Raw genomic sequence first — 26,707 nt, forward strand, 5'->3', positions numbered from 1 at the left:
CGTTGGCAGACCCTGGGTGTGGCAGCAGGACTCGGCATCAGCCCACGAGTCCAAAAAGATCCAAGCTTAGCTTCAGAAGGAGTGCTACGACTTTGTACCCTTCTCTCACTGGCCTTCTTCTCCCTCGACCTAGACCTGCTAGACCACTTCGTTTGGTCATGTCGAGAACATCACCAACACAACCTCCCACAACACCAAAGACAGCCTGATCACCGAGTATTCACTGAGCTCCTGCTGACACCTGTGAAAAAGGCTTGTTCCCAGTTCCGGACCCGTATTGAGGCAGTGATTGAAGCTGAAAGCAACTACATTGAATAGATGTCAGCTCTATTACATAATCAAGTTATATGAATTGATTTTTGTTTTCAATAAAAGTTTTAAAATAAAGCTGTAGTGTTGTTTTCTTTAGGGTGACAAATTTATCGTTCCCCCCTGTATATAATAATAATTTAGAAAATGGAAACTATCAAATATTCAGCGTTTATTTTAATTTAAATAATTCTTGTAAGAATCATTAACTCAACTTTTAATGTGAAAAAAATGTGAAAGATCATTACAGAAATGTGCATCCTTATGATTTTCAATTGGTGAACATGAAAAGTATTTGGTATGAAATTAGTATAAGATGATTTGAGTAGCAGGAAGAGGACTAAAAAGTGAGTGAGATTAATAATCAAGGCAAAGACCGCTGATTAGACTAAATATAAAAAGGCAAAAGTCGATTGCAAATATATAAATTCTTGGTTTCGTTAGATTGAAAGAAATCCAGTAGAGTGTTTGATTTAATAATAAAAGTGTAATATTTATTTATAACTAGCCTGGGTGCCTGGCATTGCCCGGGTGTTTAGAGGTGTGTGTTGAGCAAAAAAAATAAAAGTGGTAGTAGGCAGGCAGGCTTGGACCCGTACCGTACCACAAAGGAGGAAAAGAATGTGAAAAAAAAAAAAAAAATGGGACATCTTTGCCATTGCGTCCACCACCAAACCGGAAGTGGCAGAGGTTTAAATTAAGGCCAGTCAATCGAAAAGAGGGGATGACTTTCGAAAATATTGGCAGAAAAAGCGACCCCTCCCTGTTGAAAAGTGCCTAGTTCAGGGTGAAGGAATTAATGTTTTTAGCCAATTTTTTGATATTTGTCATCCAAAGGGTCGAGCTTCAAAACAATACTGATCTCTTGAAAATCTGTAACCTCTGTTGAAAGTTTTTGACAATCATACAAACACATACATACATTTAAACAGACAGGTGAGATTTATATAGATGTTACAGAAACTCGGATTAACATGATACTTTAGGTTTCAAGCTGAAGAAATGGACACAGGTAAAAAACATTCCGGGTTTTCTTGAGTGTTAATCATAAAACTCTCTCTGACTTTCGTCAGCCATGTTTTGATCTGTGACATTTCTTATACAAGTCGGTTGATTTCTGGGAGAACTTTGTTTTTATCTATATATCTATGAAAGTGAAATTGTCTGTGTGTGTACATTTCCCTACCAAACTACTCTGTCAATTTTCAGTCTACAGACTCGAGATTTGACATAAGGGGTATTGAGATCTGGAAAAATCTTTTTAATTAGTTTTCAGCCAGAAATTTGGCTGTCAAGAGGTCGAAGTTCAATAATTTGACCTTTGAAAACTCTAACTCCTCCGCCAATTTTGGGTGTAAATCCTTGAAATTTTAGATGTAGGTTACTTGGACATGGATCAAACTTTTTAACATAATTTGAGCTCAAAACAAATGTTAAGAGGTCAAAATTAAGGTCAGAGTTTTAAAAAATTGACCTCTGCGGTCTCTACCAAATTACTCAGACAATTTTTGGTCTTAACATTTGAAATTTTAAATAAAGTGTATTCTGACACAAAACAAGCTTTTTAATCAGTTTTTATGCGAAAATTTGGCTGCCAAGAAATCAAAATTCAAAAGATTTAACCTTTGCGGTCTCTAGCAAACTATTCAGCCAATTGTTGGTCTAAATATTTGAAATTTTACATAAAGGGTATTCAGACATGCAGCAAGCTTTTTAATCAGTTTTTGGGTGAAAATTTGGCTGCCAAGAGGTCAAAGTTGAAAGAGTTGACCTTTGCAGATTCTACCAAATTCCTCTGCCAATTTTGGGTTTAAACACTTGAAATTTTAAATGTAGGTTACCTGGACATGAGTCAAGTATTTTATATATATATATATATATATATATATAAGTTATGAACAGTACATAGGGCCAGAGCAAAGCCGGGCTGAACTGCTAGTATATATTTTTATTTTTATATTCTGGTAGGTAATTGATAAGGGTCCTTCAGAAAAAACTAAAAGGACTCCCAGAAAAAAATAATATATAAAAATCATATTGCAAGAAATATGATTCATTTTTATTTTCGTCTTGTTTTAGACACGAACTTTGGTTGGCCTCACAAGTACAGAATGTGTTTTTCTTGGAATTTCCATCCTAAATATTGTTGGAGCCCTAGGATTAACAATTTACCAATTGATAAAAGCTAGCGAAGAACAAAATTACTTTGACATAATCTTCACAATCTTAATCATCTTTAATGCAGGTCAGTGTTTTTTAAATCTTATTTTTTAGTTGTTTGTTTTTAATTTGTTTTTTTAATTTTGCTTTTGTTTGTTCTTTCAAATCTTGGTTTTGCTTTTTTAATCTTATTTTTTGCTTGTTTTTTATTGATTATTTTGCTTGTTTTGAAATCTTGTTTTTGTATGTTTTTTTTTTTTAAAATCTAGCTTTTCTTTATTTTTTAAACCTTGTTTTTTTTTTGTTTGCTTTTTTTTTTTAATCTTGTTTTTTGTTTGTTTAAACTCCATATTAATTATATTTTGTTTTTAGTTAACAAAAATTCTCCATTAGTATATTTAACAAATTATATTTAATGTAAAATAGTTCTCATAAGTCCTGCTATTCACAGAAAATATATATAGTTAGAATATTGATTTTTAAGTTTCAGGTTTTATCCGATTATTTTAAGAGTAATTTCAAGTACGCAACTTGTTTTTTGTATTGATTTAAATTATTTAAAACTTTTTGCATTAACTTTTATGATTTTTCTCAAAATAATGAATGTTTTTTAACATTTCATTATGTAATCGTTATTTTACAAAATATCAAACATAAATTGTAGTCTGAAGAAAGGTCAATATCATAAGTTTTAATCTGCAAATTCTACATTGAAAAAAAAAATTATTTTTGATTAAGAACTACCAATATGTTATAGTTTGTGGAGCTCCTGTTCCATCAGTAGTAGCAACAACAGAATCTGAGAAACGACTCCTATAAAATATTCTTTGTTTATTAGTTAAAATACTACTGATTGGTCAATTCAATCAAAATGCTCAATCTAGATTGATTGCCAATACTACTCAAGGGTTCAAAGTTGAAAGAGTTGACCTTTGCAAATCAAAAGTGATACGGCAGGAGCCAAGCACCTGTTGACATTAGATACATAAGTGAGAACAAAAATATAGCTATTAGTAAGAGAGAGCTACTTGCCACACAAACTAATGTCAGTTTCGACATGTTATTAACTGCAGGCAAGCGAAATCTAGTCGGATGCTTAACTATATGCATCTTGGCAAACAATGCTAGTCACAGTTATGGATTACTAAATATAGCTACAGCTTATACAGTCTCACAAACTTGTGCTTTGTCTGTGTATGAATTAGTATGTGAGGATGAGTATCCTTAAGTCAGGGTTCTATCATTCTATGATTTAATGCCAATTTTTTAACAAAATACTTTTTATACATGTGTCTAGAGAAGTCGGAAGCAATCAGTTAAACGAGATTGTTGTAAACAATTCCTCCCTTCATCAGAAATATATGTGACTATATTTTTTTCTGTACTGTCATAATTTACTTAAATTGAATAGTATGTTTAAATTGTGTAATTTCGTTGATAAAACGTAAACGAAAAGCAATGAAGTAAAAAGCAGATAATAATAAATCATGACAAAAATTATATTAATATATTAGACTGGAAGAACTAGTAATCTACGTTTGAATAATGGAAATCTAAAACCGGCTCAATGGCATTTACTTTTTACAAGAGGTTAAAGTATAAGTGGTCTATCATAGTCAAGGGCAACTGAGTGGTAAGAGAGAGTGTCACTCCTTTCTCCAGGTTACTTAATTTACCTTTAATTCTAACTTTATAACACCGAGTGTTTAGAAAACGGACATTTACTACCATCATTATAGTCTTTCATATGACTTGACTTCTAGCAAACCCGCTTCCTATTGTGCCAAAAGGGCCAGTGACCTGTTAACTGTGTAGAATGCTATTACAACTACTATAGAAATTTATTGTTTCAAAATTTGATGGGTGCTACCAGATCAGGTTGTCTGAAGATATTGGCTTCCTGAGACGAAATGCACCTAACATTTGATGCATTTGGTTTTTATGCTTCCTTTTACAAAACTTATGTTCTGCAAAACCAAAAACAACAACCCACTTTTCCCCCTTTTCCTTCTTCCCATTTCTCCTTTCTCTTTCTATCTCACCCCACTTCCTCACTGGTTTCCTAACTTGAAACGTACCAAACATTAATACTGTAACCCTTTTCCCTCTCCCATTGCGAAACTCATTCATGTTCATCAAGGCAGGAAACAAAAACAATAAAATCCACTATAAAACAACCAAACCAAACACTACAAATTAGCGACTGGAGATACAAAGAGTTTGAAGAATAAAAAATCTTCTACAAAATAACTGAATGTAACATGAACACTAATTTCCAAAATAACTGGATTTGGCGTTAAATATCCCGAAAAGGGTTGATATGCCATAAAACAAAACAACCAAACCAATCAAAATTTGAATGTAAATTATCATTCAATTTTTTTTTTTTAAATTTCGCACAAATGTAATTTGTGTTTGGGAGTGTGCAGATAAGTTTTAAATTAGAATATTATCATTATTGAAAATCGGTAATCAAAAAAATCTGAATAAAGAAGGAACAGTCTGATTTTGACCAAAGTTAACACCCCTATACAGCTTAACATCGCAAGTGCATTTGAGAAGTGTTACACCACGAAGCCACCTTTGAGTCCATTTGCTAAGCTCCTACCTCCAGGCCACCAAACAATTGCCAATGAATGAAGGGAATTAAGAACTAATAAACCATCAATTTGGGTGTCGACATAAGACAATTCATAGTGTTCGAACGACAGAAGTCGTGAACGTTGCATAAACGCTAGTTGACTGCCTCTTAAGTATTCTTAAAGCACTTGATAATGATAATTAAATAAGTATTCTTATGTATATATTAATAATAATTTCAGACACATTTATATTTAATACATAATATATAAAAGCAGCATCTTGAACCCACACAAATAATAAATGCAGCAGAATAAAAAAGCAAATCTCTTGACAGAATTTGAACTTGTGTCCACAAAAGGTTCATTTTAATATTTATATTTAATCATCTGAGCTGTGGAAATAACCATTAGAACAGAATCTGAATAATGCTCAAGGAATCCTCACTATCTCAGTTAAAGAACCTGCTGATTTATATCTGATTTTTTTTTATATATGAAAGTAACTATAATGGATTAAAAATGATGAAGTCTCTAAATTTTTTTTATTTATAATGAATTAAAATTTCTATGTTATATCGTATAATTTTTATTTATTATTTCTTTTTTTTTTTGTTTTTTTTTCAATTAGTCTGCTGCCTTTTTTATGCAATCCATGGCCTCCTGCGGGAACGTGCTTATGAACTGTATGCCTTAATCGCTGCAATGATCATCATTCTTTTATATTGCATAGTTCAGTACACAGTGACCACCAACTCATCAATTGTGAAATTGGTTAGTTTTGTTTCTCTGTTCTACGAATTTATACAATGCTTATTTTCCATTTAAAATTTTTCTCTGAATTTTATAAAACTGAATTAAATAAAAAAAATAATTTATTTTTTAATAGGAAGACTCTTTTTCAAAATGCTGAAGATATCCATTTTTTTTTTTAAATACAAAGTAGACTAAGTACTTTTCTCAACTTTGCCAAACCTAAAGGAAATATTTTCTGAAAACCAATTGAGTTTATAAAAAGTATCACGTCTTGCTCTTTATTTTAATATATATATATATATATATATATATAATTTAAAGGAGATTAGAACAATAGTCTAAAGAGCTGAGTGTATTTTAATGTAACAGTGAAATTACTAGTTTAATTAAAATACAGGAAAGAGAAAGTGCTCGTTGTAATTTAGATATATAATAAGCTCGATAGGTAAATGTCCTAGAGCTAATTCAATATTAAGTAATGTGATTGATAATTTAAAATTTAAAAATCAAATTATAATTAAATTAAAAATCCGTTTCATAAGAAGGAACAACAACAAAATCAATTATCTGTACGATCGTTTCGGAAAACAATGCTTTTTATTGTGGTAGACATCAAGTTACGTACAATAATTACATATAGTTTTTTAATAAGCAAGGTCTCCTCGTCAGCAAATTTTGAAGGGTTTTTATTGAATTTAAAAGACACCATAAATAAACCTAGCATTAAAAGTAAGGCAGATGAATCTTTTAATTTTTCGCTTTTTGAAATCAGGAACTATGGTTAAAATACTCCTTTAGATGTTTGCTATAGCTTTTTATCTTATTATTATTCAATAAGATAAAAAGCTATAGCAAACATCTAAATGAGTATTTTATTCCTGATTTCAAAAAGCGAAAAATTAAATGATTCATCTGCCTTACTTTTAATGCTAGGTTTATTTATGGTGTCTTTTAAATTCAATAAAAACCCTTCAAAATTTGCTGACGAGGAGACCTTGCTTATTAAAAAACTATATGTAATAATTGTTGTCCGTGACTTGATGTCTACCACAATAAAAAGCACTGTTTTCCGAAACGATCGTACAGATAATTGATTTTGTTGTTGTTCCTTCTTATGAAACGGATTTTTAATTTAATTATAATTTGATTTTTAAATTTTAAATTATCAATCACATTACTTAATATATATATATATATATATATATATATATATATTAATCATTAATTATCATGCCAAAAGATTGAATCAATTCATACTCATGACTTTTTATTAGTTTTATTATTTATTCATTTATTTATTTTAGGCAGGTGCCTAAATTATATAAAGAAAATTTAGGCGTCTGTCTTAAAAAAATAATTAAACCAATAAAAATTTATGAGTGTTAATTGATTCCATCTTTTGTCATTTGAAATGATAACTAATGCTACACATGTTCTGAAGGTGAAAATTCACTTTCATCGAGCTTAATATTTGTTACAATTCAAAATATAATTATGTGGAATATATACATCAAGAGAATATACTTTTTTTTTTTAATTTTCAGCCCAAACAAGGCAGTGTCACTGATGTAGGGGGCTACTATCAGGGACATAAGATGCAGGGATACTATGTAGGGAGTTGAGCAACAAGATGTCTGTTCGCATTACGCTTGAACTTCTGCATGTCAGTACAGTTTGGGAAGCAGGAATCCAGAAAAAATTCCAGTCTAGCAGTTCTGGGGAAGAAACTGTAAAATGTTTTTGACTCCTAATGGGGGTAGGAGACGAATGGATTCGCCAATCATTTTTATAACCAACGGCTGTGCTAAACAACCAATGAAAACGTCCCAAAATTATTATAAAAATTGTCGAATTTTGGATTCAATCAGTTCACCGTTTACTACGTCACAGACCGCATTTAATTCTTGGCCGCCATCTTGGTTACTGATCTGAACTACGCCGGCATCTTTTTTCAACACAAGGGGGCTACTATCAGGGACATAAGATGCAGGGATACTATGTAGGGAGTTGAGCAACAAGATGTCTGTTCGCATTACGCTTGAACTTCTGCATGTCAGTACAGTTTGGGAAGCAGGAATCCAGAAAAAATTCCAGTCTAGCAGTTCTGGGGAAGAAACTATTGGAATAGAAGGCTTTCTTACATCTAGGGATCTCTACTGTGTAGGAGTGGGACTCTGCTGCTTGTCAGGTTTGGCGGGGGTATTTACATCAAGGGGATACAGGTGCTTGTAGTTCGTCGTAGCATTCACCATTAAAATACTTGTAAAACAAGCAGAGGGATGCAACATTTCATTATTGGGACAGAGATTGAAGCCTAGATGACAGTTCAGGACCGATCTTTTGAACCTTGTCCAGGAGTGAGAGACCAGCAGCAGATGCACCAGTCCAAATGTGACAACAATACTCCATACATGGATGAATGGTGGCCTTATAGAGGTACAAGATACTTTCAGGCATAATAAACTTTCTAGCACGGTAGAGAGATCCCACCTTCTTCGCAGCAGCCATGGCAATGCTTGATGTATCGGTTCCAACTCCTGTTCCCTGTGAATGTTAGCCAAGGAGTTTGAAAGAAGTACTTTCAGGTAATGTATCTTTAGCCATAGTTACTGGTGGTTGAGAAGGTTTCTTGTAATTATTAAAGGAAACAAGCTTAGTCTTGGCAGTATTGAATGTGACCATCCATTTTTGTCTCTATTCCACTACAGATTGGAGGTTTTCTTCTAGTGTTTCTGCCATTGCTTTAGATATGTGTTCATTCGTTTTCCCCACGTGCCTGTTATAGAGCATGGTGTCATTAGCAAATATACCCATCTCAGAGACAATTTTATCAGGGAGGTCATTTATGAATATTAGGAATAATAAAGGTCCAAGGATAGACCCCTGAGGTACACCCTCATTTATATCATATTGTTTAGATGTATGATTATCAAAGGCAACCTGGATTCTTCTCTTATTTAAGAAAGATTTAATTATGTTTAGTATTCGTCCAGTGATATGGTACAATTTGATTTTCCTGACAAGTCCATCGTGCCATGCCTTGTCAAAAGCCTTAGATATATTCTAGGGCTACTGCCCTACCCTACTCTGCTTTGTCCAGTGTCTGATATATGTGTTCGGAGATTACAGTTAGGATATCTGCTGTAGAACAGGCTTGCCTAAATCCATATTGTTGGTTGGTCAGAAGTTTAGCAACTGTAAGATGATGGACTAGAGCTTGATTAATTATGAACTCAAATATTTTGGAAAAAGAGAGAGGAGACTAATGGGGTGATAATTTAATGGATTAGTTCTTTGCTAGAATTCTTGTAAACTCTTACCACAAAAGCAGTTTTCCTGCAGTCAGGAAAACAAGATTCATTAAGGCATTTGTTGTAAAGTTTGGAGAGGACTGGAGCAACCTCAGCAGAGAATTATAGTACAGCTGATATTAGATCGGGTCCACATGCTTTTGAGGTGTCTAGGATTTTTATGATATTATGCACCTGAGACGGGTTGCTTTTCAGATCATCTAGTGTGGTGTCCGTTCATAAAGGGAGTTTTTTGCTGGGTCCAATGTAGAGTCTGAGGCAAACTGACTGACAAGCATGTTAGCCTTCTTGGTTGCCGTGCAAACAACCTCATGATTGTTGGATAGTGAGGGAATTGTTGATTGCCCATTATTTACTACACCGTTGTAGATTTCCCAGAAATCATGCGTTCCTAATTTCTGCACTTCGATGCGTTTTCTTTCTCATAATTCTAAGTATATATGTATATCCCTTTGGTAAATTATTGTTAATTTTTGAAAAATCTATTTAAATAAAAACTGGCGAAAAATTGAAATTAATCATTTCTGTTTATCATTTAATATAGGTCAGACTGATTGCTGCTTGCATTCTTGTTCCTTTGGATTTCATCCTGATGGTTCTAGTTGTGAAAAATTTTGGTTGGTTAGAATTCAAAATAGTTGGTGCATCAGAAGCATTACAGCGTAAGTTTAAAGAATTTTATTTGAAAATATTCGTAACATTTACTTATAACATAATTGGTTTCAAATGTTGACTAGCAGTATTAGTTTCTTTTAATTAAACTCTGCTTAAATCGATTATAGAATTAATTTACTAAAAGAAAGAGGGTATCTACATACTTTAAACTGAGAAACAGAAAAAAATTGCTAAAATTTTGTCATTTGAAAGTGATGATTCTATTGTGTTAGCTTTGTTAAAAATACTTTGAAATGTCTTATCTTTCACACCTTGCGAAATGCAAAGGTTATATGTATAAGTTCTGAATAACTTAGGTTTAGTTACAAAAACAAAGCAATGTTTAAAAGTCGTTTTTATTCATTTACTAGCGGAGCTACCCAGCATTGCCAGGGTGTGGAGAGGTGGTGTAGTAAGGAGTCATAGACGCTGCCTGGGTGGAGAGAGGTATAAAAAAGAAATTTTAAAAACTTAAGCGAACGGTAAAATAATTCAGTTTTTGCTTTAAAAGACAAAAAAATCCCATTACACAAACCTCAAAATAAGAAACAAAAAAAGCAAGCAAGCAGACTCGAACCTGTAACGTGAAAGAGGAAAAGGTGAAAAAAGCAAACCGCTTAACTGCCGCGGCCACAATGACATACGATTTTGCTGCCATTCAAATTAAGACTAGTCATTGCAAGCGTGTGTGATGACTTTGCAAAAATGTTGGCAAAAAAGTGACCCCCTCCTTATACGAAACTGCCCAGTTAAGGGTGAAGGAATGAATGTTTTTGGCTAATTTTTCGATATTTGCCGTCCAAAACATCGAGCTTCAAAACTATACTGATCTGGATCTGCCGTGTGTCGAAAGATTTTGCGACACACACACATACACACACACACACACACATTTTGCCTTTTATATATATATAGATAGATTAACTTTTAAAGGTTCAGTAGGAGTCTCTGCGCACCTTTAGTCTGTTGGATTTAAGTGATATGGAGGAGGATGAAAGATACTTCTCAGGTGGAAAAGCATTAACTGAATAAAATTAAATGAGAAAAGATGTAAACTTTTAGGTGTTAAGCCTATCTTATATTTTAGTTACATAATGGATCCACCATACTAGGTATAATAAAGTATATAAAATAATAGTGACACTTCGGAGATATCATTTGAAATATTAGTAATTTAAGAAGGCCAAAAACAATATTTTTCTTTTTCCTTTAAAAGAAATTATTTATTTACTTTAAGGAAATGGATGAGCAGTCTTTTCAACCATATCAGGTTCTTTTCAATCTTTTTTTTTGTCCGAGGTTCTTAAAGATGGACGTCCATCAAAGTGTTGATCACAAATGATCTGTTATTTCTTGTGCAACATCGTTAATAAATGATATTGGCAGTATATTATTTTAATTGAAATTCATTATTGAGATGAGTACTTTTTATTAATTTTATTTATTGTGGACTATTATCCTTATCTTGGCCAAAACGTGGTAAGACAACAATTACGGAAGGCAGTAATTACAGTGGATGAAGTCAGGAGATTCAGAGTTCCTATCCCGTCGCGGTTACCATCTGACAAAGGCTAGAGGAATAGTTGGTTGAAACATCGTGAAACAACTAAGAAAAGATGAGAATAATTGTCCACAATAGATAAGATTAATAAATAATACTCATCTCAATAATGAATTCCAATTAAATAATATATATACCATTTGGTACGGACCCGACTATGGAAGATTAGATAATAAATAAACATGAATTCATAAGACTAAAAAATTCAACCTTGATTGCCCTTCAGAGCGTGCAGTTGATAGACAAATCTCTACAGTTCCAGGTGAGAATTGTCTGAAGATAGTGGTTTCAATCCTACCCAAAAGCCGGCCAGAGGCTTACTTGGCCAAAACGTGGTGAGATGACAACTATGGATGGCAGTAATTGCTGTTGGGAGATTCAGAGTTCCTATTCCGTTGCGGTTACCACATGACAAAGGCCAGAGGAATAGTTGGCCAAAACATTGTGAAACAACTAAGAAAAGATGAGGATAATAGTCCGCAATAAATAAAATTGATATTGGCAATGTTGAGATATTATTTGGAATTTGGATATTAGAAATTTAAGCCAAAAACAACGATTTTGTTTCTTTTAAATTATTTAAAGTATGTCAAGGGAGTAAGTTCCATTATAAAGGTGTTGATTTAATTTGAATAAAATAAAAATACACATCAGGTGCACTTTAAAGCCAAATCACAACGTTGTAACTTGGCTTTGAAATGCACCTAATGCATATTTTATTCAAATTAAATCAATGCCTCTATAACGGAACTTACACCCCTGACGTTAATCTCGCATAGCCAATGCACCATTCCAGCATTTCAAAATACAACCGCTGAGAGACAACACACAGATCTTTACTAACTAACTTTTCTTTCTCTAACTTTACAACATGGCAAGAAAGAAAAGAAAAAAAATGTATAAAATACTGAAGATTGAGTTTGACTCTGAAATATATTTAAATTATAAATTTCAAACAAGTAAAATATTTGTTTATCTTAGTAATATTGTGTTGTGATTTGGCTTTCAAGCGCATCTGATGTGTATTTTATTTTATTATTTAAAGTATATTTTTTAAGAGACAAATGTCTGCAAACATTTATTTCAGCTTGCTTTCTCACAACTTGTCAGACACAGCATAATGAAACCGATAATATTAATATTGAATGCAGCAGCAAATCTTGGGAACATATACCGGAAAGAACAGTTGGAAATAAGTCATACACGATCTATTATGACGATGCAATACCTACAGCTATATACCTAGAAAACAGAGCTATTAAACTTAACATAGTTATATGGAAGAAGCAACCTTAGTAGAAGTATTATTAGTATCCCTAATGATACCGAGTTAAACCTAGCTGAGAGGGAAAACATGAAAAAATACCAATATTTTATTTAACATCTTGTATAAACTTTGCATATTTTTGCTATCTTTTTAACTAGCTGTTTGTTAGAATGTATAAAGCAATGTTAACATATTAAAATAAACTATAATTACTTAACAAGCTCAAGAAAAAAAACATGTATTCCAAGACCTGGGAAATCCAAATAAGAGGTAATCTATATATTAGTAAAGCTTTTAGGATATTATCTTGCTTGCTTGTCACCAAGCACACTTTGTACATGAATGTTTTTAGATGGTGGGAATAATGAAAAACTAAAAGGGCAAATGAGATGTAAAACTAGTCACATTTTTAATATATATATATATATATATATATATAGTTTGATAAAGACATGAAAAGGACATTTTATATTATTATAATCGAAACCTCTCATTCTGCAGAAATAGGCATTTCAGATAGTCTTACTGTTACTTAAATGAAAAAATATATTTGAAAATGCAGAAAAATATTTGTTTTTTTTTTCTACTTTCCATTTAAATAAAATTATATTTAAAAAAAAACAATTTTTTTTTTTTTTTTTTTTTTTTTTTTTTTTTACAGAAATGTACAGACAAACAGCAAAATTTTCCACATTACTCAAATTTGATCTTCAAGTAACGGTAAGTTTCTTGATTTTAGCCCTTTTTTATCATTTAATCAATGCTTCAGAAATAATTTAATTTTAATTTTTAGAAAAAAAAATTAATCAGCTAATTCTGCTCCCAAATATTTTAAGCTATGAACAGTTTTCAGTTTTTCACTATTATCTCTGATGCCAATGTTGTCGATCATACAGTTTGATTTTCTTTGTATTGACCCGCATCCTGCCTTGTTATCTACTAAGTTAGCAAGTTACTCTTCTGTCTTAATTATGCCATCAATGTCATAGACAAAGCACAAGTTGGTAACTGCTCTTCCTCTTATGCTGACTTGACGGTCGTATATCTAAACAATATGATATAAATGCGGGAGTGCCTCGGGTCTATCCTTGGACCTCTGCTATTCTTAATATTCATAAATGACCTCCCTGATAAAATTGTCTGTGAGATGGGTATGTATGCTGACGACACCACGCTCTATAACAGACACGACAGGAGAACAAATGAACACATATCTAAAGAAATGGCAGAAACACTAGAGTATAACTTCCGATCCGTAGTGGAATGGGGACAAATGGATGGTCACCTTCAATGCTGCCAAGACTAAACTTGTTTCCTTCAATAATTACAAGAACCTTTCCCTACCACCAATAGCAATGGCCAATGACTCTTGATCTAAAAGTACATCTTTTAAACTCCTTGGCCTAACGTTCACAGGAAACATGAGTTGGAACAATTACATTGAGAACATTGCCAGGGCCGCTGCGAAGAAGGTGGGTTCTCTCTACCGTGCTAGAAAGCTACTAACGCCTGAAAGTATCCTATACCTCTATAAGGCCACCATTCGGCGATGTATGGGGTATTGTTATCATATTTGGGTTGGTGCATCTGCCACTAGTCTCTTGCTCCTAGACAAGGTTCAAAAGAGAGTCACCAATCTGATAGGTCCTGAACTGTCAGCTAAACTTCAGCCTCTGTCCCATCGACGAAATGTTGCATCTCTCTGCCTGTTCTACAAGTACTTTAACGGAGAATGCTCTGACGAACTGCAGACACTTATGCCCCCACGACGTAAATACCCCCGACAAACCCGACAAGCAGCTAAATCCCACCCCTTCACAGTAGAGATCCCTAGATGCAAGAGAGCTTTCTACTCCAGTAGTTTCTTCCCCAGAACAGCTAGACTTTGGAATTCCCTTCCGGGTCCCTGCTTCCCCAACTGCACTGACATGCAGAAGTTCAAGTGCAACGTGAACCGACATCTTGCTGTCCAACACACAGTACCCCTGATGCTTATATCCCCGATAGTAAATCCCTACAACAAAGTGGCAATGTGCCTTGTTTGGGGTGAAAATGTAATAAAAAAAAAAAAAAATTATTTTGTGGTTTTCCAATACATTGGTCATGATTATCTCCAAGAAATTGTTGAAAAGAAACTTCTCACCCATGACTGTGAATCTGAACGAGTCCCATATGTGAAGATGTACACTGGATTGATGGCCTTATCATAGATATTTTCATCAGTTTCATATCGATTTTGTACAGTCTCTATTTACTTGCCTCCCCCGTAAGAGCTGATTTAAGCACAAGGTCAGTTTTTAATGTAAGAAAATTCAGCTCGCCAAACACTCTGGATTGGGAGAAAAATAAAAGTTGTCTCCGTCTAAAAGATTTCTCCTTCACTAACCAAAGAGCAAAAGGATAAAGTATACTATCAGATCTTGTAAAGATGTAGTAGTCATAAATAAGAACTTTAAATGTCCCTGCTAAGGGATTTGGTTATCAGATCTTGTAAAGATGTAGTAGTCATAAATAAGAACTTTAAATGTCCCTGCTAAGGGATTTGGTTATCAGATCTTGTAAAGATGTAGTAGTCATAAATAAGAACTTTAAATGTCCCTGCTAAGGGATTTGGTTACACACTGACTAATCAGCTTACAGGGCGTATTGATTTCATCTGTGCCTAAAAGAATACTTCAGCCTCTGTAACTAACAATGGAAAGACTGCTCTTCTTCTGTTCTGTCTCTGTCCATTGGATGCTTGAGCATCAACTCGCTTCTTTTGAAGATAACTGCTGACAGACTGTCAACAGCCCAAACAACTTTCTACTCACTTTCTTTCACCTATACCAAACAGTGTAGGTAACTTTACTCAATGAACTCTTTTGTTATTATAAAAAAAAAAGTTTTGTTTCTCTTTTTATGTGATTATTTTCATTACATGCTACTAATGTATAGAAGTGCGTCTCATTTTTAGTGCTTATTAAGATGGTCGATTTTTTTTTTTTAATATGTGGTCTTTAGCAAAAACAACAATATTTAATTGTCATGTCAAAAATAGTGATATATTCAAAAATTACAAATTTCATTGAGTAGAAAAATATTTATCATTAAAAGTAATTTTTATGGAAATTGAGGAAAAAAGCATTTTTTTTTCTAGGTGTTTACACCTTGAAGATTGAATACTTTTCTCCCTTTTTGCCATTTTAATGGCTGACCTTTTGTTTTAGACCATAGCGATATTGACATTTTTTTTACTAAAAACACAATAGCAGCTGTCGTACTGGATGAATTTTCTTAATTTTTGGATATATTTTCGACATGATTGTGTACTGTTTTTGATTAAAATATTTTCGACATGACAGTGTACTGTTTTTGATTAAAACCACATATTTTAAAAATCGATTCATCGACTTCAGCTCGCCAAGCACTTCATTTTTATCCAGTCTCATTCTGGCATGCCAGATCCTGTGGAATGTTTTATAATCTATGAAAACTTGATAAAGGTTTTCCTAGTGTTAAAGATGTCTTTCATACAGTACTTTTAGTTTAAAGACTTGCTCTGTTGTGCTGAGTATTAGTCTCTTTTTAGAGAGGATTTAAAATTTATTTTGATTTTAAATTTTGCCATTTAATAAACATAAGTTTATTTGGGTTTGAAGGGAAATGCTCTTTCTATGTGAAAGAATAAAAAGACTAAACAGGTTTCATGCTACTATTAAATATTTTCTCTTTTATTATTTTTTTATGATCTAGAAATATCTGATCTGTTGAAATTAAGGTAAAATAGTGTTACAGTTGGAAAGAGGCGATAAATGTATAGAAAAGGACTTTGGAATAATGAAATCTGCTTTGTTGAATTGTAAAACATGAAAAGTAATAAAGTTTTGTATTGTTAAGAGATGAGTTTGGATTCATTTCAGTGACTTGCACTTTTCAGGTAGCTTACAAGCTATGCAAATTTTTTTCCACATATATGTCAATTCTGTGACCAAACAGATTACTGATAGACATTTGTTTGAATACTGGCGAAGTGAACAGAAAGTTATTTATTTTGTAAATGCTCCATTACACAAAGATAACCTAGTTTCATGAGGTAAAAAAAAAAAATCTATCCATATGTACTGAAGTAAAAACACACTAGGTAACTAGTTTTCTTTTTGTTTTTATTTTTTTAGAGGAGACAAACTTTAGTTTGACAAATCCATTTTCTTTAATTTTGGCAAGATTTGGCAACTATCGGTTTTTCTGAGTTCAGTTTGGTTTGGCAATTCATCATGTGGTTTCAGCAGGTCAGAGCCACATGCCACACAGTGCATAATATAATCAATTTACTGAGAGAAACATTTGATGAATGAATAATTTTATGAAATACACCTGTCAACTGACCATCTCACTCATGCGATTTAACCCCATATTATTTTCTCCAGAGATATGTAAAATCCCATATCTACTCTGATAAACTAAACACAGTAGATCACTTGAAAAAGAGTCAATGAATTATTGATGAAATGCAGTCTAACTTAATGCACAGAGTTTGTGAAAATTCGACCTCTAAATTGTCATATATGTGAAGTTATATTTAAATTGTACTTAAACAATAAATGCCAAAAATTAATATTTAGAATAAATCACGTTTGTATAATAAAAATATTTTTCTGTAATTTATTTTTATTTTAAAGTTTGCTGTCTCTAAAAATACACCCTTTATTATAAACTAGTGGGGATGGCCGGCTTTGCCCGGGTGTTTGGAGGTGTAAAAGAAAAAAAAAGTTTTGGTAGGCAGGTAGGCTTGAATCTGAAGCCTTGAGGTGAAGGCGGAAATGAAACCCTGACATCTTACTGCGACACTAAGAGGGCAGAGAAGTGAGAATGGTTGAAATTAAACGTTGTGACGATACATCCTGGTTGAAAAATCCCAAAAGGGAATTTATCCCCGAAACGTGTCGTAAAATAAAAAAATGATGTACGTGCCGGCCGTAAAATTATCACAACCAAGTGGCACCTTAGCCAGATTCTGGACAGTAATTTTGTTGTGGATTATTCTTATGAACTTCACGGTTGATGAAATACCAGCCAATGAATAATGGAACAACAGTCATATATATATTACATGCATGTCATTTATTGTACGTAAAAAAATTCAATAATCAAGACAAAATATTAAAAGGAATTAATAGTAAAAGTAAACATGCAGATAGTGTCCAACGGGTCGAAAAAAATGGGCGGGAAGGGGGAACAGTAAAAGAAACTGTTCAGGTCAACATAGCCTCTTTTCTTTCCTTTCCTTTTCTTTTTATCTTTTCTTTTTTTTTCTCCATGTGAAATAATGGTGGAGTCACATGAGGCAGTAGAAATTATTCAAAATAATTATAAAAAAAACAAATCGGTCCAGCAAGTCGACATTTGTGAAGTATGGGGAAGGGGCTATATTGAACGGTATTTAGCTGTGAGGCAGTCCATCTTCGCCGGCGTGTGATTCAATGTCTTTCGAATTTTGTTTATCCACTTCTCTTCCCTTATTTTTCTTTCTTGCTTATTTTTCAACCACCTACGTTCAGATGTCTCATTCCCACATATCTGAGCCAAGGTATTTTCATAATTTTGATGAGTTCCCTTTTCGACTTTTAAGACTCAGTTGAGAGTCGCCATTTCACCGCATAAATCGCGTTGTTGGTGTTCATCGCGTCCCCTCGTTGTCCTCTCTACTTGGACATATCCCATTTCAATATCTCTGAGCCAAGGTGTTTTCATAGATTTGTTGTATTTCCTTTTCAACTCCAGGGATGAGGCTGAAGTCGAGCAATTTATCAAGCGAATCATATTGACTGGTATCTGTCACACTTTTATTATCAACATTTGTTCAGCGATGTGATCAGCTCCATTTTTTTTTTTTTTTTTTTTTTTTTTTTTTAAACTGACTCTCCTGCCTATTTCTCTTTGCATGTAACTCCCGCCAAAAAAGTTTTTCTTCCTCCTTTTCTTGCACACTGCTTCGTTTGGAGTGGAGCTGGGGTTTCTGGATGGTCTCTCGTCATGGCCTTGGAATGTGTTTTTGACGAATGACTTGGTGAGGGGATGGGGGTGTCTAACTCGCTTTCTTTTATGGGTAGCGCGTAAATATTTTGTTACCGAATGTCTCGATAGCGGTGGGGTGGCGGTGTCTGACCAATGGATATTCAAAATAAAACTTAAAAAGAGAGGGGGGAATGGTCACTTTTGCATTATGCCTTGTTTTCCTGTGACAACACTTAAAAACGAATCTCTGGTTTTCTAGGTCACACAATAGAGAAATGAAATCACACAGTCAGCTTTACGCTTGTATTTTTTTGTTTCCTCGAGATGTTTGGGAAAATCAGCTCTCACAAAAAAGGGAGTGTACAAATGAATAGCAATTGTCTGATATGGCGGGTTTTCCCTTATTGCTTTCTGGACGTCCCATGCATGAGTACTAGGTAGATGTATTTGCTCCTGATTTAGTTTTGCTTTTTTATACGGAAAAGCCAAACAAACACACTGAGAGTAAGAAATAGCGCAAAAATAGCGTGTAAAAGTCGCTCATATAAAAGATAGACATAACCTCCTTTTGTAAATCGAAGATATTATAATCTAGGGAGTATATAAAAAATTGTAAGAATTAGTGACCCCCCCCCCCCCCCAAAAAAAAGCCTTTACCGGACATACAAAAATATTGCACACACAAACACACACACACAGTTTCGCTTTTATATAATAGACTAGCGGGGCTGGCCAGCGTTGCCCGTGTGTTTGTTGGTATAAAAGAAAAAAAAATTTTGGTAGGTAGGTAGACTCCGAGCCTTGATGCGAAGGTGGAAAAGAAAGCGAAAAAAAAACTGGCATCTTACCTGTTCAGGTAGGAGAGGAATAAAAAGTGTTTTAATTCAACAATTAAAGTTAAATGACAGGTGCGTGAATTTAATGAGGTCAAACATTACGCCATACAGGAAACTTAACTTTGGCTGCAAGTCAGTGTCTTTGGCTGCAAGATGTTGGGGAAAACCTCCCTATAAATAGGGGAGTGTCCAAATGAATAGCAATTGTCTGATATTAAGTGTTTCTCTCGCATTGATCAAACCTCTAGCACGAGTGCCAGGGAGCTGTGTTATGCTACAGATTCAGTTTGGCTTTTATAATGAAAAACCAAACAAACATGCATAGACCAAGAAATATTATGAAAATAGCATGTAAAAGTCACTCAAATTAAAGATATACTCAAGCTGATTTCGTAAATCATAGATATTATAATCTAGGTACCGTATAAATGGTTCTCAGAAATCGTAACCGCTCCGAGCACTTCCCTGAAAAAAGCCTTGCCGAATATGCACAAAAAACGCACACACACACACACACACACACACACACATACACACACACACACACACACACACACACACACACACACACACACACACACACACACACACACACTTTTATATTATGGATGCAGTGTTTCTCTTTCTGGTAATGCAATGGAAAACAAAGTCTGTTGCCATCAAATGTAATTTTTCTACAGTAAAATTTTATTAGGAAATTTATCTCTAAATTCAATTGAGGTCACTAGGAAACAAATTAGTGAATAGATGGGGGAGGGGGTTAGGTCGGAGTAAATGAGATAAAAAAAATATCTTTTGAGAAACATTATGACACCCTTATGACAATAGCAGTGATAATAGTAGCAACATGAGATTTAAAAAATTTATTTAATGATTTATTTTAATCGTCCATGTTCTACACTGTTTTGAATATGAATTTTGTGTCATTCTTTCAATCAGACGATGCTCATTTCTCTGTTAGTTAGCTATAAAATAATTGATTTCAAAAGAAAACAATTATAACATTTAATGTTAAATGTTTTAAGATTGTGGACAATTGCTATCAAGAAATCAATTCTATTATACTCCCGCCTCTCAACAAGGTCCAGCGAATGATGCTACCTGGCTTGTCTGCTCTGGTATCTAATGGTCACTGAAACTATGCTGTCTCTTTTGTGAGGATCCTGGTTAAGATGATTCAGTCACATAGGATGCCACTCTCTCCACATTGCTTTTGAGAGTGTCTCCAAAGTCAGCGTCACTGGAAAGTAAAGGTCATTTCAAAACAAAGGAAGAGAAGAAAGACAACTCGACAACTCTGCTTGTATAACAAAAACAAGATAATTATTCAGTGGTAATTACAAATTTTGACCGTTTCTGACTCCAGATATAAATACTCGGGGACTGGTGGCTTTTGTTAATAAAGTCGGGGTGACCAATCCTAAGTCTGAGGAGCTTGTCTCTTCATAGTGTGGACTCGGTGGTTTGAAGCAGAGTGAGACCCAAGTGAAATGTGCTTTCTCTCAAAGGTCTGGGTCTCCCGGGCGTTCCGTTCGGTTGGGCAGAGGTGTCCTTGAGGCTATTATTGCCTTTCATTATATTCAGAACCAGGTAGGCTTGCCCCCCCCCCGGATCCACAGAACTTTATTCCACTGTTCTCCATAAACCAATCTCAAAAAGGATTGTACTTCTCAAGCTTTGCAGGACTTTTCCCCTTTTTTTTTTCTCTCAATCCATACCTCTCACCATCACTAAAGTGGGAGGAACCCACTGCCTTCACACCCACTCCCGTTAAGTCTTTACCTTTTTTACCATCACTTGTGGGATGGTTTTCCAAAGGCCATCTGAATAAGGTAGGATAAGTGAATCATAGTTGACCTTTGTTCCATAGTGATTTTACGATCAATAATTAAAATCCACTTGACAATTTATCTACTTGACTTGATTTTCTGGTGGTCTATCAAAGAAAACTTAAGTGCCAATCTTCACAACCTGAAAACATTTTCTGATTCCAACTTTGATCCTTCAGCTATCCAGCTTGTGGAGGAGGGGAGCCATTTTGATTATCTGTTAAAACAGATTTCTTCTTTTTAGCATTATCATCATCATTGTAACATCCAACAATGTGAAATCCCCTCAACTTGTGTCAAAAAGACCACCTAGACGCTGACTGCTTCCTAATCCAACAAGCAAGGCCATTTAGCGTTGCCCGGTCCACCATCTGGTTACACTATGATACATCTTAACTTTTTCAATGATATACTACAGCTTATATTCAGTTTTAATATCTCTTATGATGTCCAGTGATGAACTTAGATTCAGAAGGGCCGTTAAAAATTGGCTCAATCAAACTCCTCAAAATGAGTTCATTAAGACAATTAATTATGACACCAAGATTTTTTTTACTTTGAAAGTTTTCTTGTTAAAACCAACATTAATGATACTTTCATTATACTTTTTTTTTTTTTTTTTGGAGGAAGAGTGGCACATTGTTATTTGAATCTAAGCATTTTGACTTGAATTTGTCTTGCTATATTTATTTCAGATAATTGCATGCACTGGACTTTCCACACAGAACCTGTATCCCCTTTCCCTGCTAATTCAATATCTGATATATAAATATATTTTATGTGAATCTTAATTTCAGAAAAAATATATATTGTGCTAAAAAACATTTAATCAAATTTTTTTCGTCTTAATTTAACTGAAATTTTATATTAGGGAAATAAATGTTATTAAAAATTTTAAGGCTTTAATAAGATCTTGTAATAGCCACAGAATGTGAAAATTTGTACATTCCTGAACACTAAGAAGGTAGACAATGGAATATAATATTAAAGTTTTCAGATGTGCCAAGAAAAGTTACTAAAGGATTTCTGTTATAAAAAATTGATTGAAATCCTTAAGCTTAACTACTTTGCTAGAGAGGAAAATTTGTGGTCTAATTTGAAACTTTCAAAATAATTAAGACTTCTAAATTACAGGCATTTTTCTTTTTAATGTCTCTTTGTACTCGAAATTTGTTGCAAGAAAGATTTCAAAGACTAAAACAAACACAAGATTAGATAATTATTTTAGAGTAATATATATTTTTAAAACAAAATCTCTAAATCAGATTAAAATAGCTTTTAATTTAAATTATTTTCAAAATAAATTGAATGATATTCTGAGATATGATAAAAAGTGAATCTACAAGGAAATTTGGGGGGGAATTTGAGCTGTATATTCATATATATTCTGTATACATGTGCGTTTTTTTTTTTTTTTTAATTTTTTATTTTAACCTTTTATGACCTGGTTCAACTAATTTGTTCAGTTGTAAATAAATGAATATAAAGGCATAAATAAAGTGGGAATTGATTCAAATATGCCCTGTATACATTAATTCAGTATCTGGGTAGATACCAGATACCTCCAGATTGCAACTGTCCATTGCTTACATTCAGTATGCCACCATCTAAAATTAACAGTAAATACTTTTTAATCATCTACATCATAATTCAGGTCATAAAAGATTAAAGTTGAAAGAAAAGATGTATAATAAATAAATTGAAAATTTTTATTTCTTTTTTTTTTTATCTTCAGATCAGTTTTGTAATTTTATTTATGAAACTAAAGCTTGACCAAACGATGAGCATTTCCACTGTTGAATTGGTCATAGTTATCCTTGGCATTCCTTTCTCAATGGCATGGGATATGCTTGGATATATCATGGTGAGATCATATTCATTCAAATTATCATTAACATTATTAATGTGTCAATTGGAAAGTGATTGAGTTAAGTGTATCTAATTGTGAAATTGTACCCTACTGCAAAAAGCAATGGCAAAATATAAAATCTGCTTCATTGAATGTTTTGAACAATGTTTTTAGTAGAACATTAAAAATAAGTGTTTGTTCAATCTTTACTCTACCAGACCTCAGCTACTGAACCTAATTTGCTTCCTAATCCAACAAGCAAGGCCTCCTGGGCAAAATTGTGAAATTCAGATTGGAGCTACAAAATTGAGACTCCATCCTCATCAAGCACACCAGAATCTCCCCTATCACCTGGTTGAGTGGCACGCTTCTCACTTTAAACACATGATTTTGATCTAGGCCCACTTGCATCATCAGAATTATCATCACTTTTTTCCTTCATCGATATATTCGTCATCACTAGCGTGACTTGATTCAGAAACACTCCTGATCAAATTCGCCTTTTTGTCTGAATCAGAATTTGTCACTTTATTCAACACTTGTTGCACTGTGAAATTCCTTCATCTCGCTCTTTTATCTGTCAAAGTGCTTGGTTCATCACTAGCTCGCTTTATGGCTACTTTAGTTTACAAAACAACTCCGCCAAAATAAAGGAAGCAGTTGCGGAACGTTAGGCTTGCGCTAAATCGAAGCTAAGCAGTGATTGGGTAGCTATTTTTAGCTCCCTGACAACACAAAAACATGTGGTCGGAAAAATATTGGTTTTAGCGATAACTCAGTATATAGGATTTTTGGAAAAATACTGGTTTAGCAGTAACTTGGGATATAGGATTTTTGGAAAAATACCGGCTTAGCGGTAACTCAGTCTGGTAGGGTTAAATATGTCTTATTTGAATGACTGTTCTCATCCTGAGTGTTATGCTCACAATGTTTCAACTTATGTAACCTCTGACCTTCTTCACATATATCCTGTCAAACCATGGAATATGCATGAACTTTTGAATGAACTCTTGGCATAACTGATAAAGTATTAAGTAAAATCCAGTTGTAAGTGAAACTCTTCTGGAGGTTGAAGGTTCAATTTTCAGTGTTGGTGATACTAGTAATCCAATTGTGAATTACTTAAGACTTTTACTCAATCACGGTCGATGGAACAAGAGTATACTACTCTTGTAGATTAAATAAAGGCTTCCATTAAACACGATATAACTGAAGAAAGTCAGAAGTTACACTGGCCGAAACATTGTGAGAATAACATTTAAAATGAGAACAATAGTCATAATCCAAATTATCAATCCTTATCTAAAAAATTCGGAATCTTTAAATGCACATCCACTGATGTAACAATGTATTTTGATTCAAACCCATAGGATACTCCTCACCTTATTTTAGTCTAATGAATTTTCTCATCTTTCTTTGCTGCATTGATGATTTTTGGGAGATGTTCTCCAACTCGGTTGTTATAAATCACCATCATGATCCCCCTTGAACATGTGGAAAAAAATCACATTGAGCAAGAGCAGGTGAAGATGGAGGTTGTCCCAATAGCGATGTTCTTCTCATCCAAAAACTATTGGAAGCTCCTGATGTTATGAGATGTATATATCGTCAGTTGAATAATAAAGAATATTATAATGACTGCTTATGACAAGTATTTGTTGAAACTTAAACACTAATGTTGTAGCTTGCAGAGAAACAGTCCCGGGATAACATGTTCCAGAGAGGAAATTCTTAAAAAAAAAAAACGCTGCTCATGGAAATGTCCTTTTTCATTTGCTGTGAGTCAACTCTTTAGTTCTTGGATTTGAACATTCTAAGAAGTAAAAATGTATGCAAAAGAATTTGCAAAAAAAAAAAAAAAAAATTTTAATGTCAGTAGAAGGCTAAAATTATGTATATCTATCAAACAGTTCTCTACAGACATGTGTTTCACCATACCATGTCTCATCGGCAGAGCTGACTGTAATAGGGCTCAAACTTTCAACCATGATCGGGTGCAAATACTGTTACGCCACAAAGCCCCCAGTTGAAATTGTGTGCTATTTTTATTGTTTTTAAAAGTTATGTCGATGTTTTGTTTGTTTATTAATTTTTAACGATAATTAAATTTGGTATACTCCTAGAAGATCAAATAATTAGTATTCCCTTAGATCTGAATGCTTGCTCATATTTTTTTGGACATAAAACAATTTATATATAAAACAAAAAAAAAAAACAGTTATCTAAGAACATGTGTTTTGCTGTAGAATGGCTCATCAGCATAGCTGATAGTAATAGTTGGTTGGTATGTTGAAACCCGTGTCCGTAGATAACTATTTTATAAGTAGAATAAATAATATATATTCGTTTATGTCCAAAAAATATGGGCAAGCATCCGGATCTAAGGGAATGCTAATTGTCCAATCTCTTAGAAGATATTCTATATCAAATTTAATGATCATTAAAAACCGATTATATATATATATATATATATATATATATATATATATATATATATATATATATATATAGACACTTACACGCCTCCACCCCTTGGAAACATTTCAAATGAACTACAAAAATGCCATTTTTACATCTCCAACACATTTGAAAATAATTTCTGATGAGGACGCTTCACAGAACATCTGAAACGCATAAAAACGATTTCAATGATTTAAAAACATTATTACAATGATCCAAACATAATTCTTAATGAAAAACCAAGACACGGAATAATAAAATAATGTTAAAAAATACACGTTGGTGACTACCCCCTTATTTGAATTATATATATATATATATATATATATATATATATATATATATATATATATAAACGAAATAAATGTGAAAGTTGGACTCATTCCTTGCACTAATGATAAAGTCAAACTGTCCTGTTTAAAGTTAATTCAACTTTACACAATAGATGTACTATATTTTTTTTATATACTGCATATGTATATGCGACATCGGTCATCATTATTATTATTATTTATTTCTTTATTATTTAATAATAATTGTTTTGTTTCAGATGCGAAAGGAAATAGCAAGTGGAGCAGTTGCATTTCTAGTTTTAGGACTTGTAAAACCAGGATTTTATTTATTCAAAATTGTTCAAGTAAGGATCATTTTGATTTCTATAATTTCTAATAAGTAACAAAAAATTAAAAGCGTTTTCTTTCTTCAATATTCAGCTCAAAATTATAATGCTATTTATATATAAACTAACTGTATCATATGAGGAGTCATAATTACAATCTTAACAATTAATTTCTCAAATAGAACAATATTGCATCACTTTGATGTCCCCATGAGTTTCTTTTTGCCTTCTCGATTTGAAGCTAATTTTTTAAATTGATGTGAACACTAGGATACTTCAATTAAAAGTCAAATATGAACAGGTAAAATTATAGAGGAATAAAAGGCGAATCAAATGAGGTATAGGTTGTTTAAACAGTTACATTCAATTTAGCTTAAATTTGCAGTTTTTGAAAAAATGACAAGTGCAGACTTTTTGGTGGCACTGTATATATGCACACATTTTTTTGATTGTAACTTTATCATTAGAACTAATGGTTCCCATATTGTGTTAAGTTCTATACTAAATCTGCTCAGTATTG

The 26,707-nt window shown here is 33.2% G+C and overlaps 1 protein-coding gene across 6 annotated transcripts in view; it reads left to right on the forward strand.

Annotated features, from left to right (window-relative positions):
• The window catches only part of LOC145251218 (uncharacterized), a 144,983-nt gene that overhangs the window by 47,081 nt on the left and 71,195 nt on the right, over positions 1-26,707 (forward strand). For all 6 annotated transcript variants that reach the window (XM_080111713.1, XM_080111715.1, XM_080111710.1 and 3 more), the window contains exons 2-7: positions 2,389-2,554; positions 5,680-5,822; positions 9,660-9,777; positions 13,259-13,317; positions 22,995-23,123; positions 26,119-26,205. In XM_080111713.1, the coding sequence (XP_079967839.1) occupies positions 2,389-2,554; positions 5,680-5,822; positions 9,660-9,777; positions 13,259-13,317; positions 22,995-23,123; positions 26,119-26,205 (702 nt within the window). The remainder of the gene's footprint in view (positions 1-2,388; positions 2,555-5,679; positions 5,823-9,659; positions 9,778-13,258; positions 13,318-22,994; positions 23,124-26,118; positions 26,206-26,707) is intronic.

This window comes from Euprymna scolopes, chromosome 1, assembly GCF_053919585.1.
Source record: "Euprymna scolopes isolate OS-2025 chromosome 1, ASM5391958v1, whole genome shotgun sequence".
NCBI classification, from domain to species: domain Eukaryota; kingdom Metazoa; phylum Mollusca; class Cephalopoda; order Sepiida; family Sepiolidae; genus Euprymna; species Euprymna scolopes.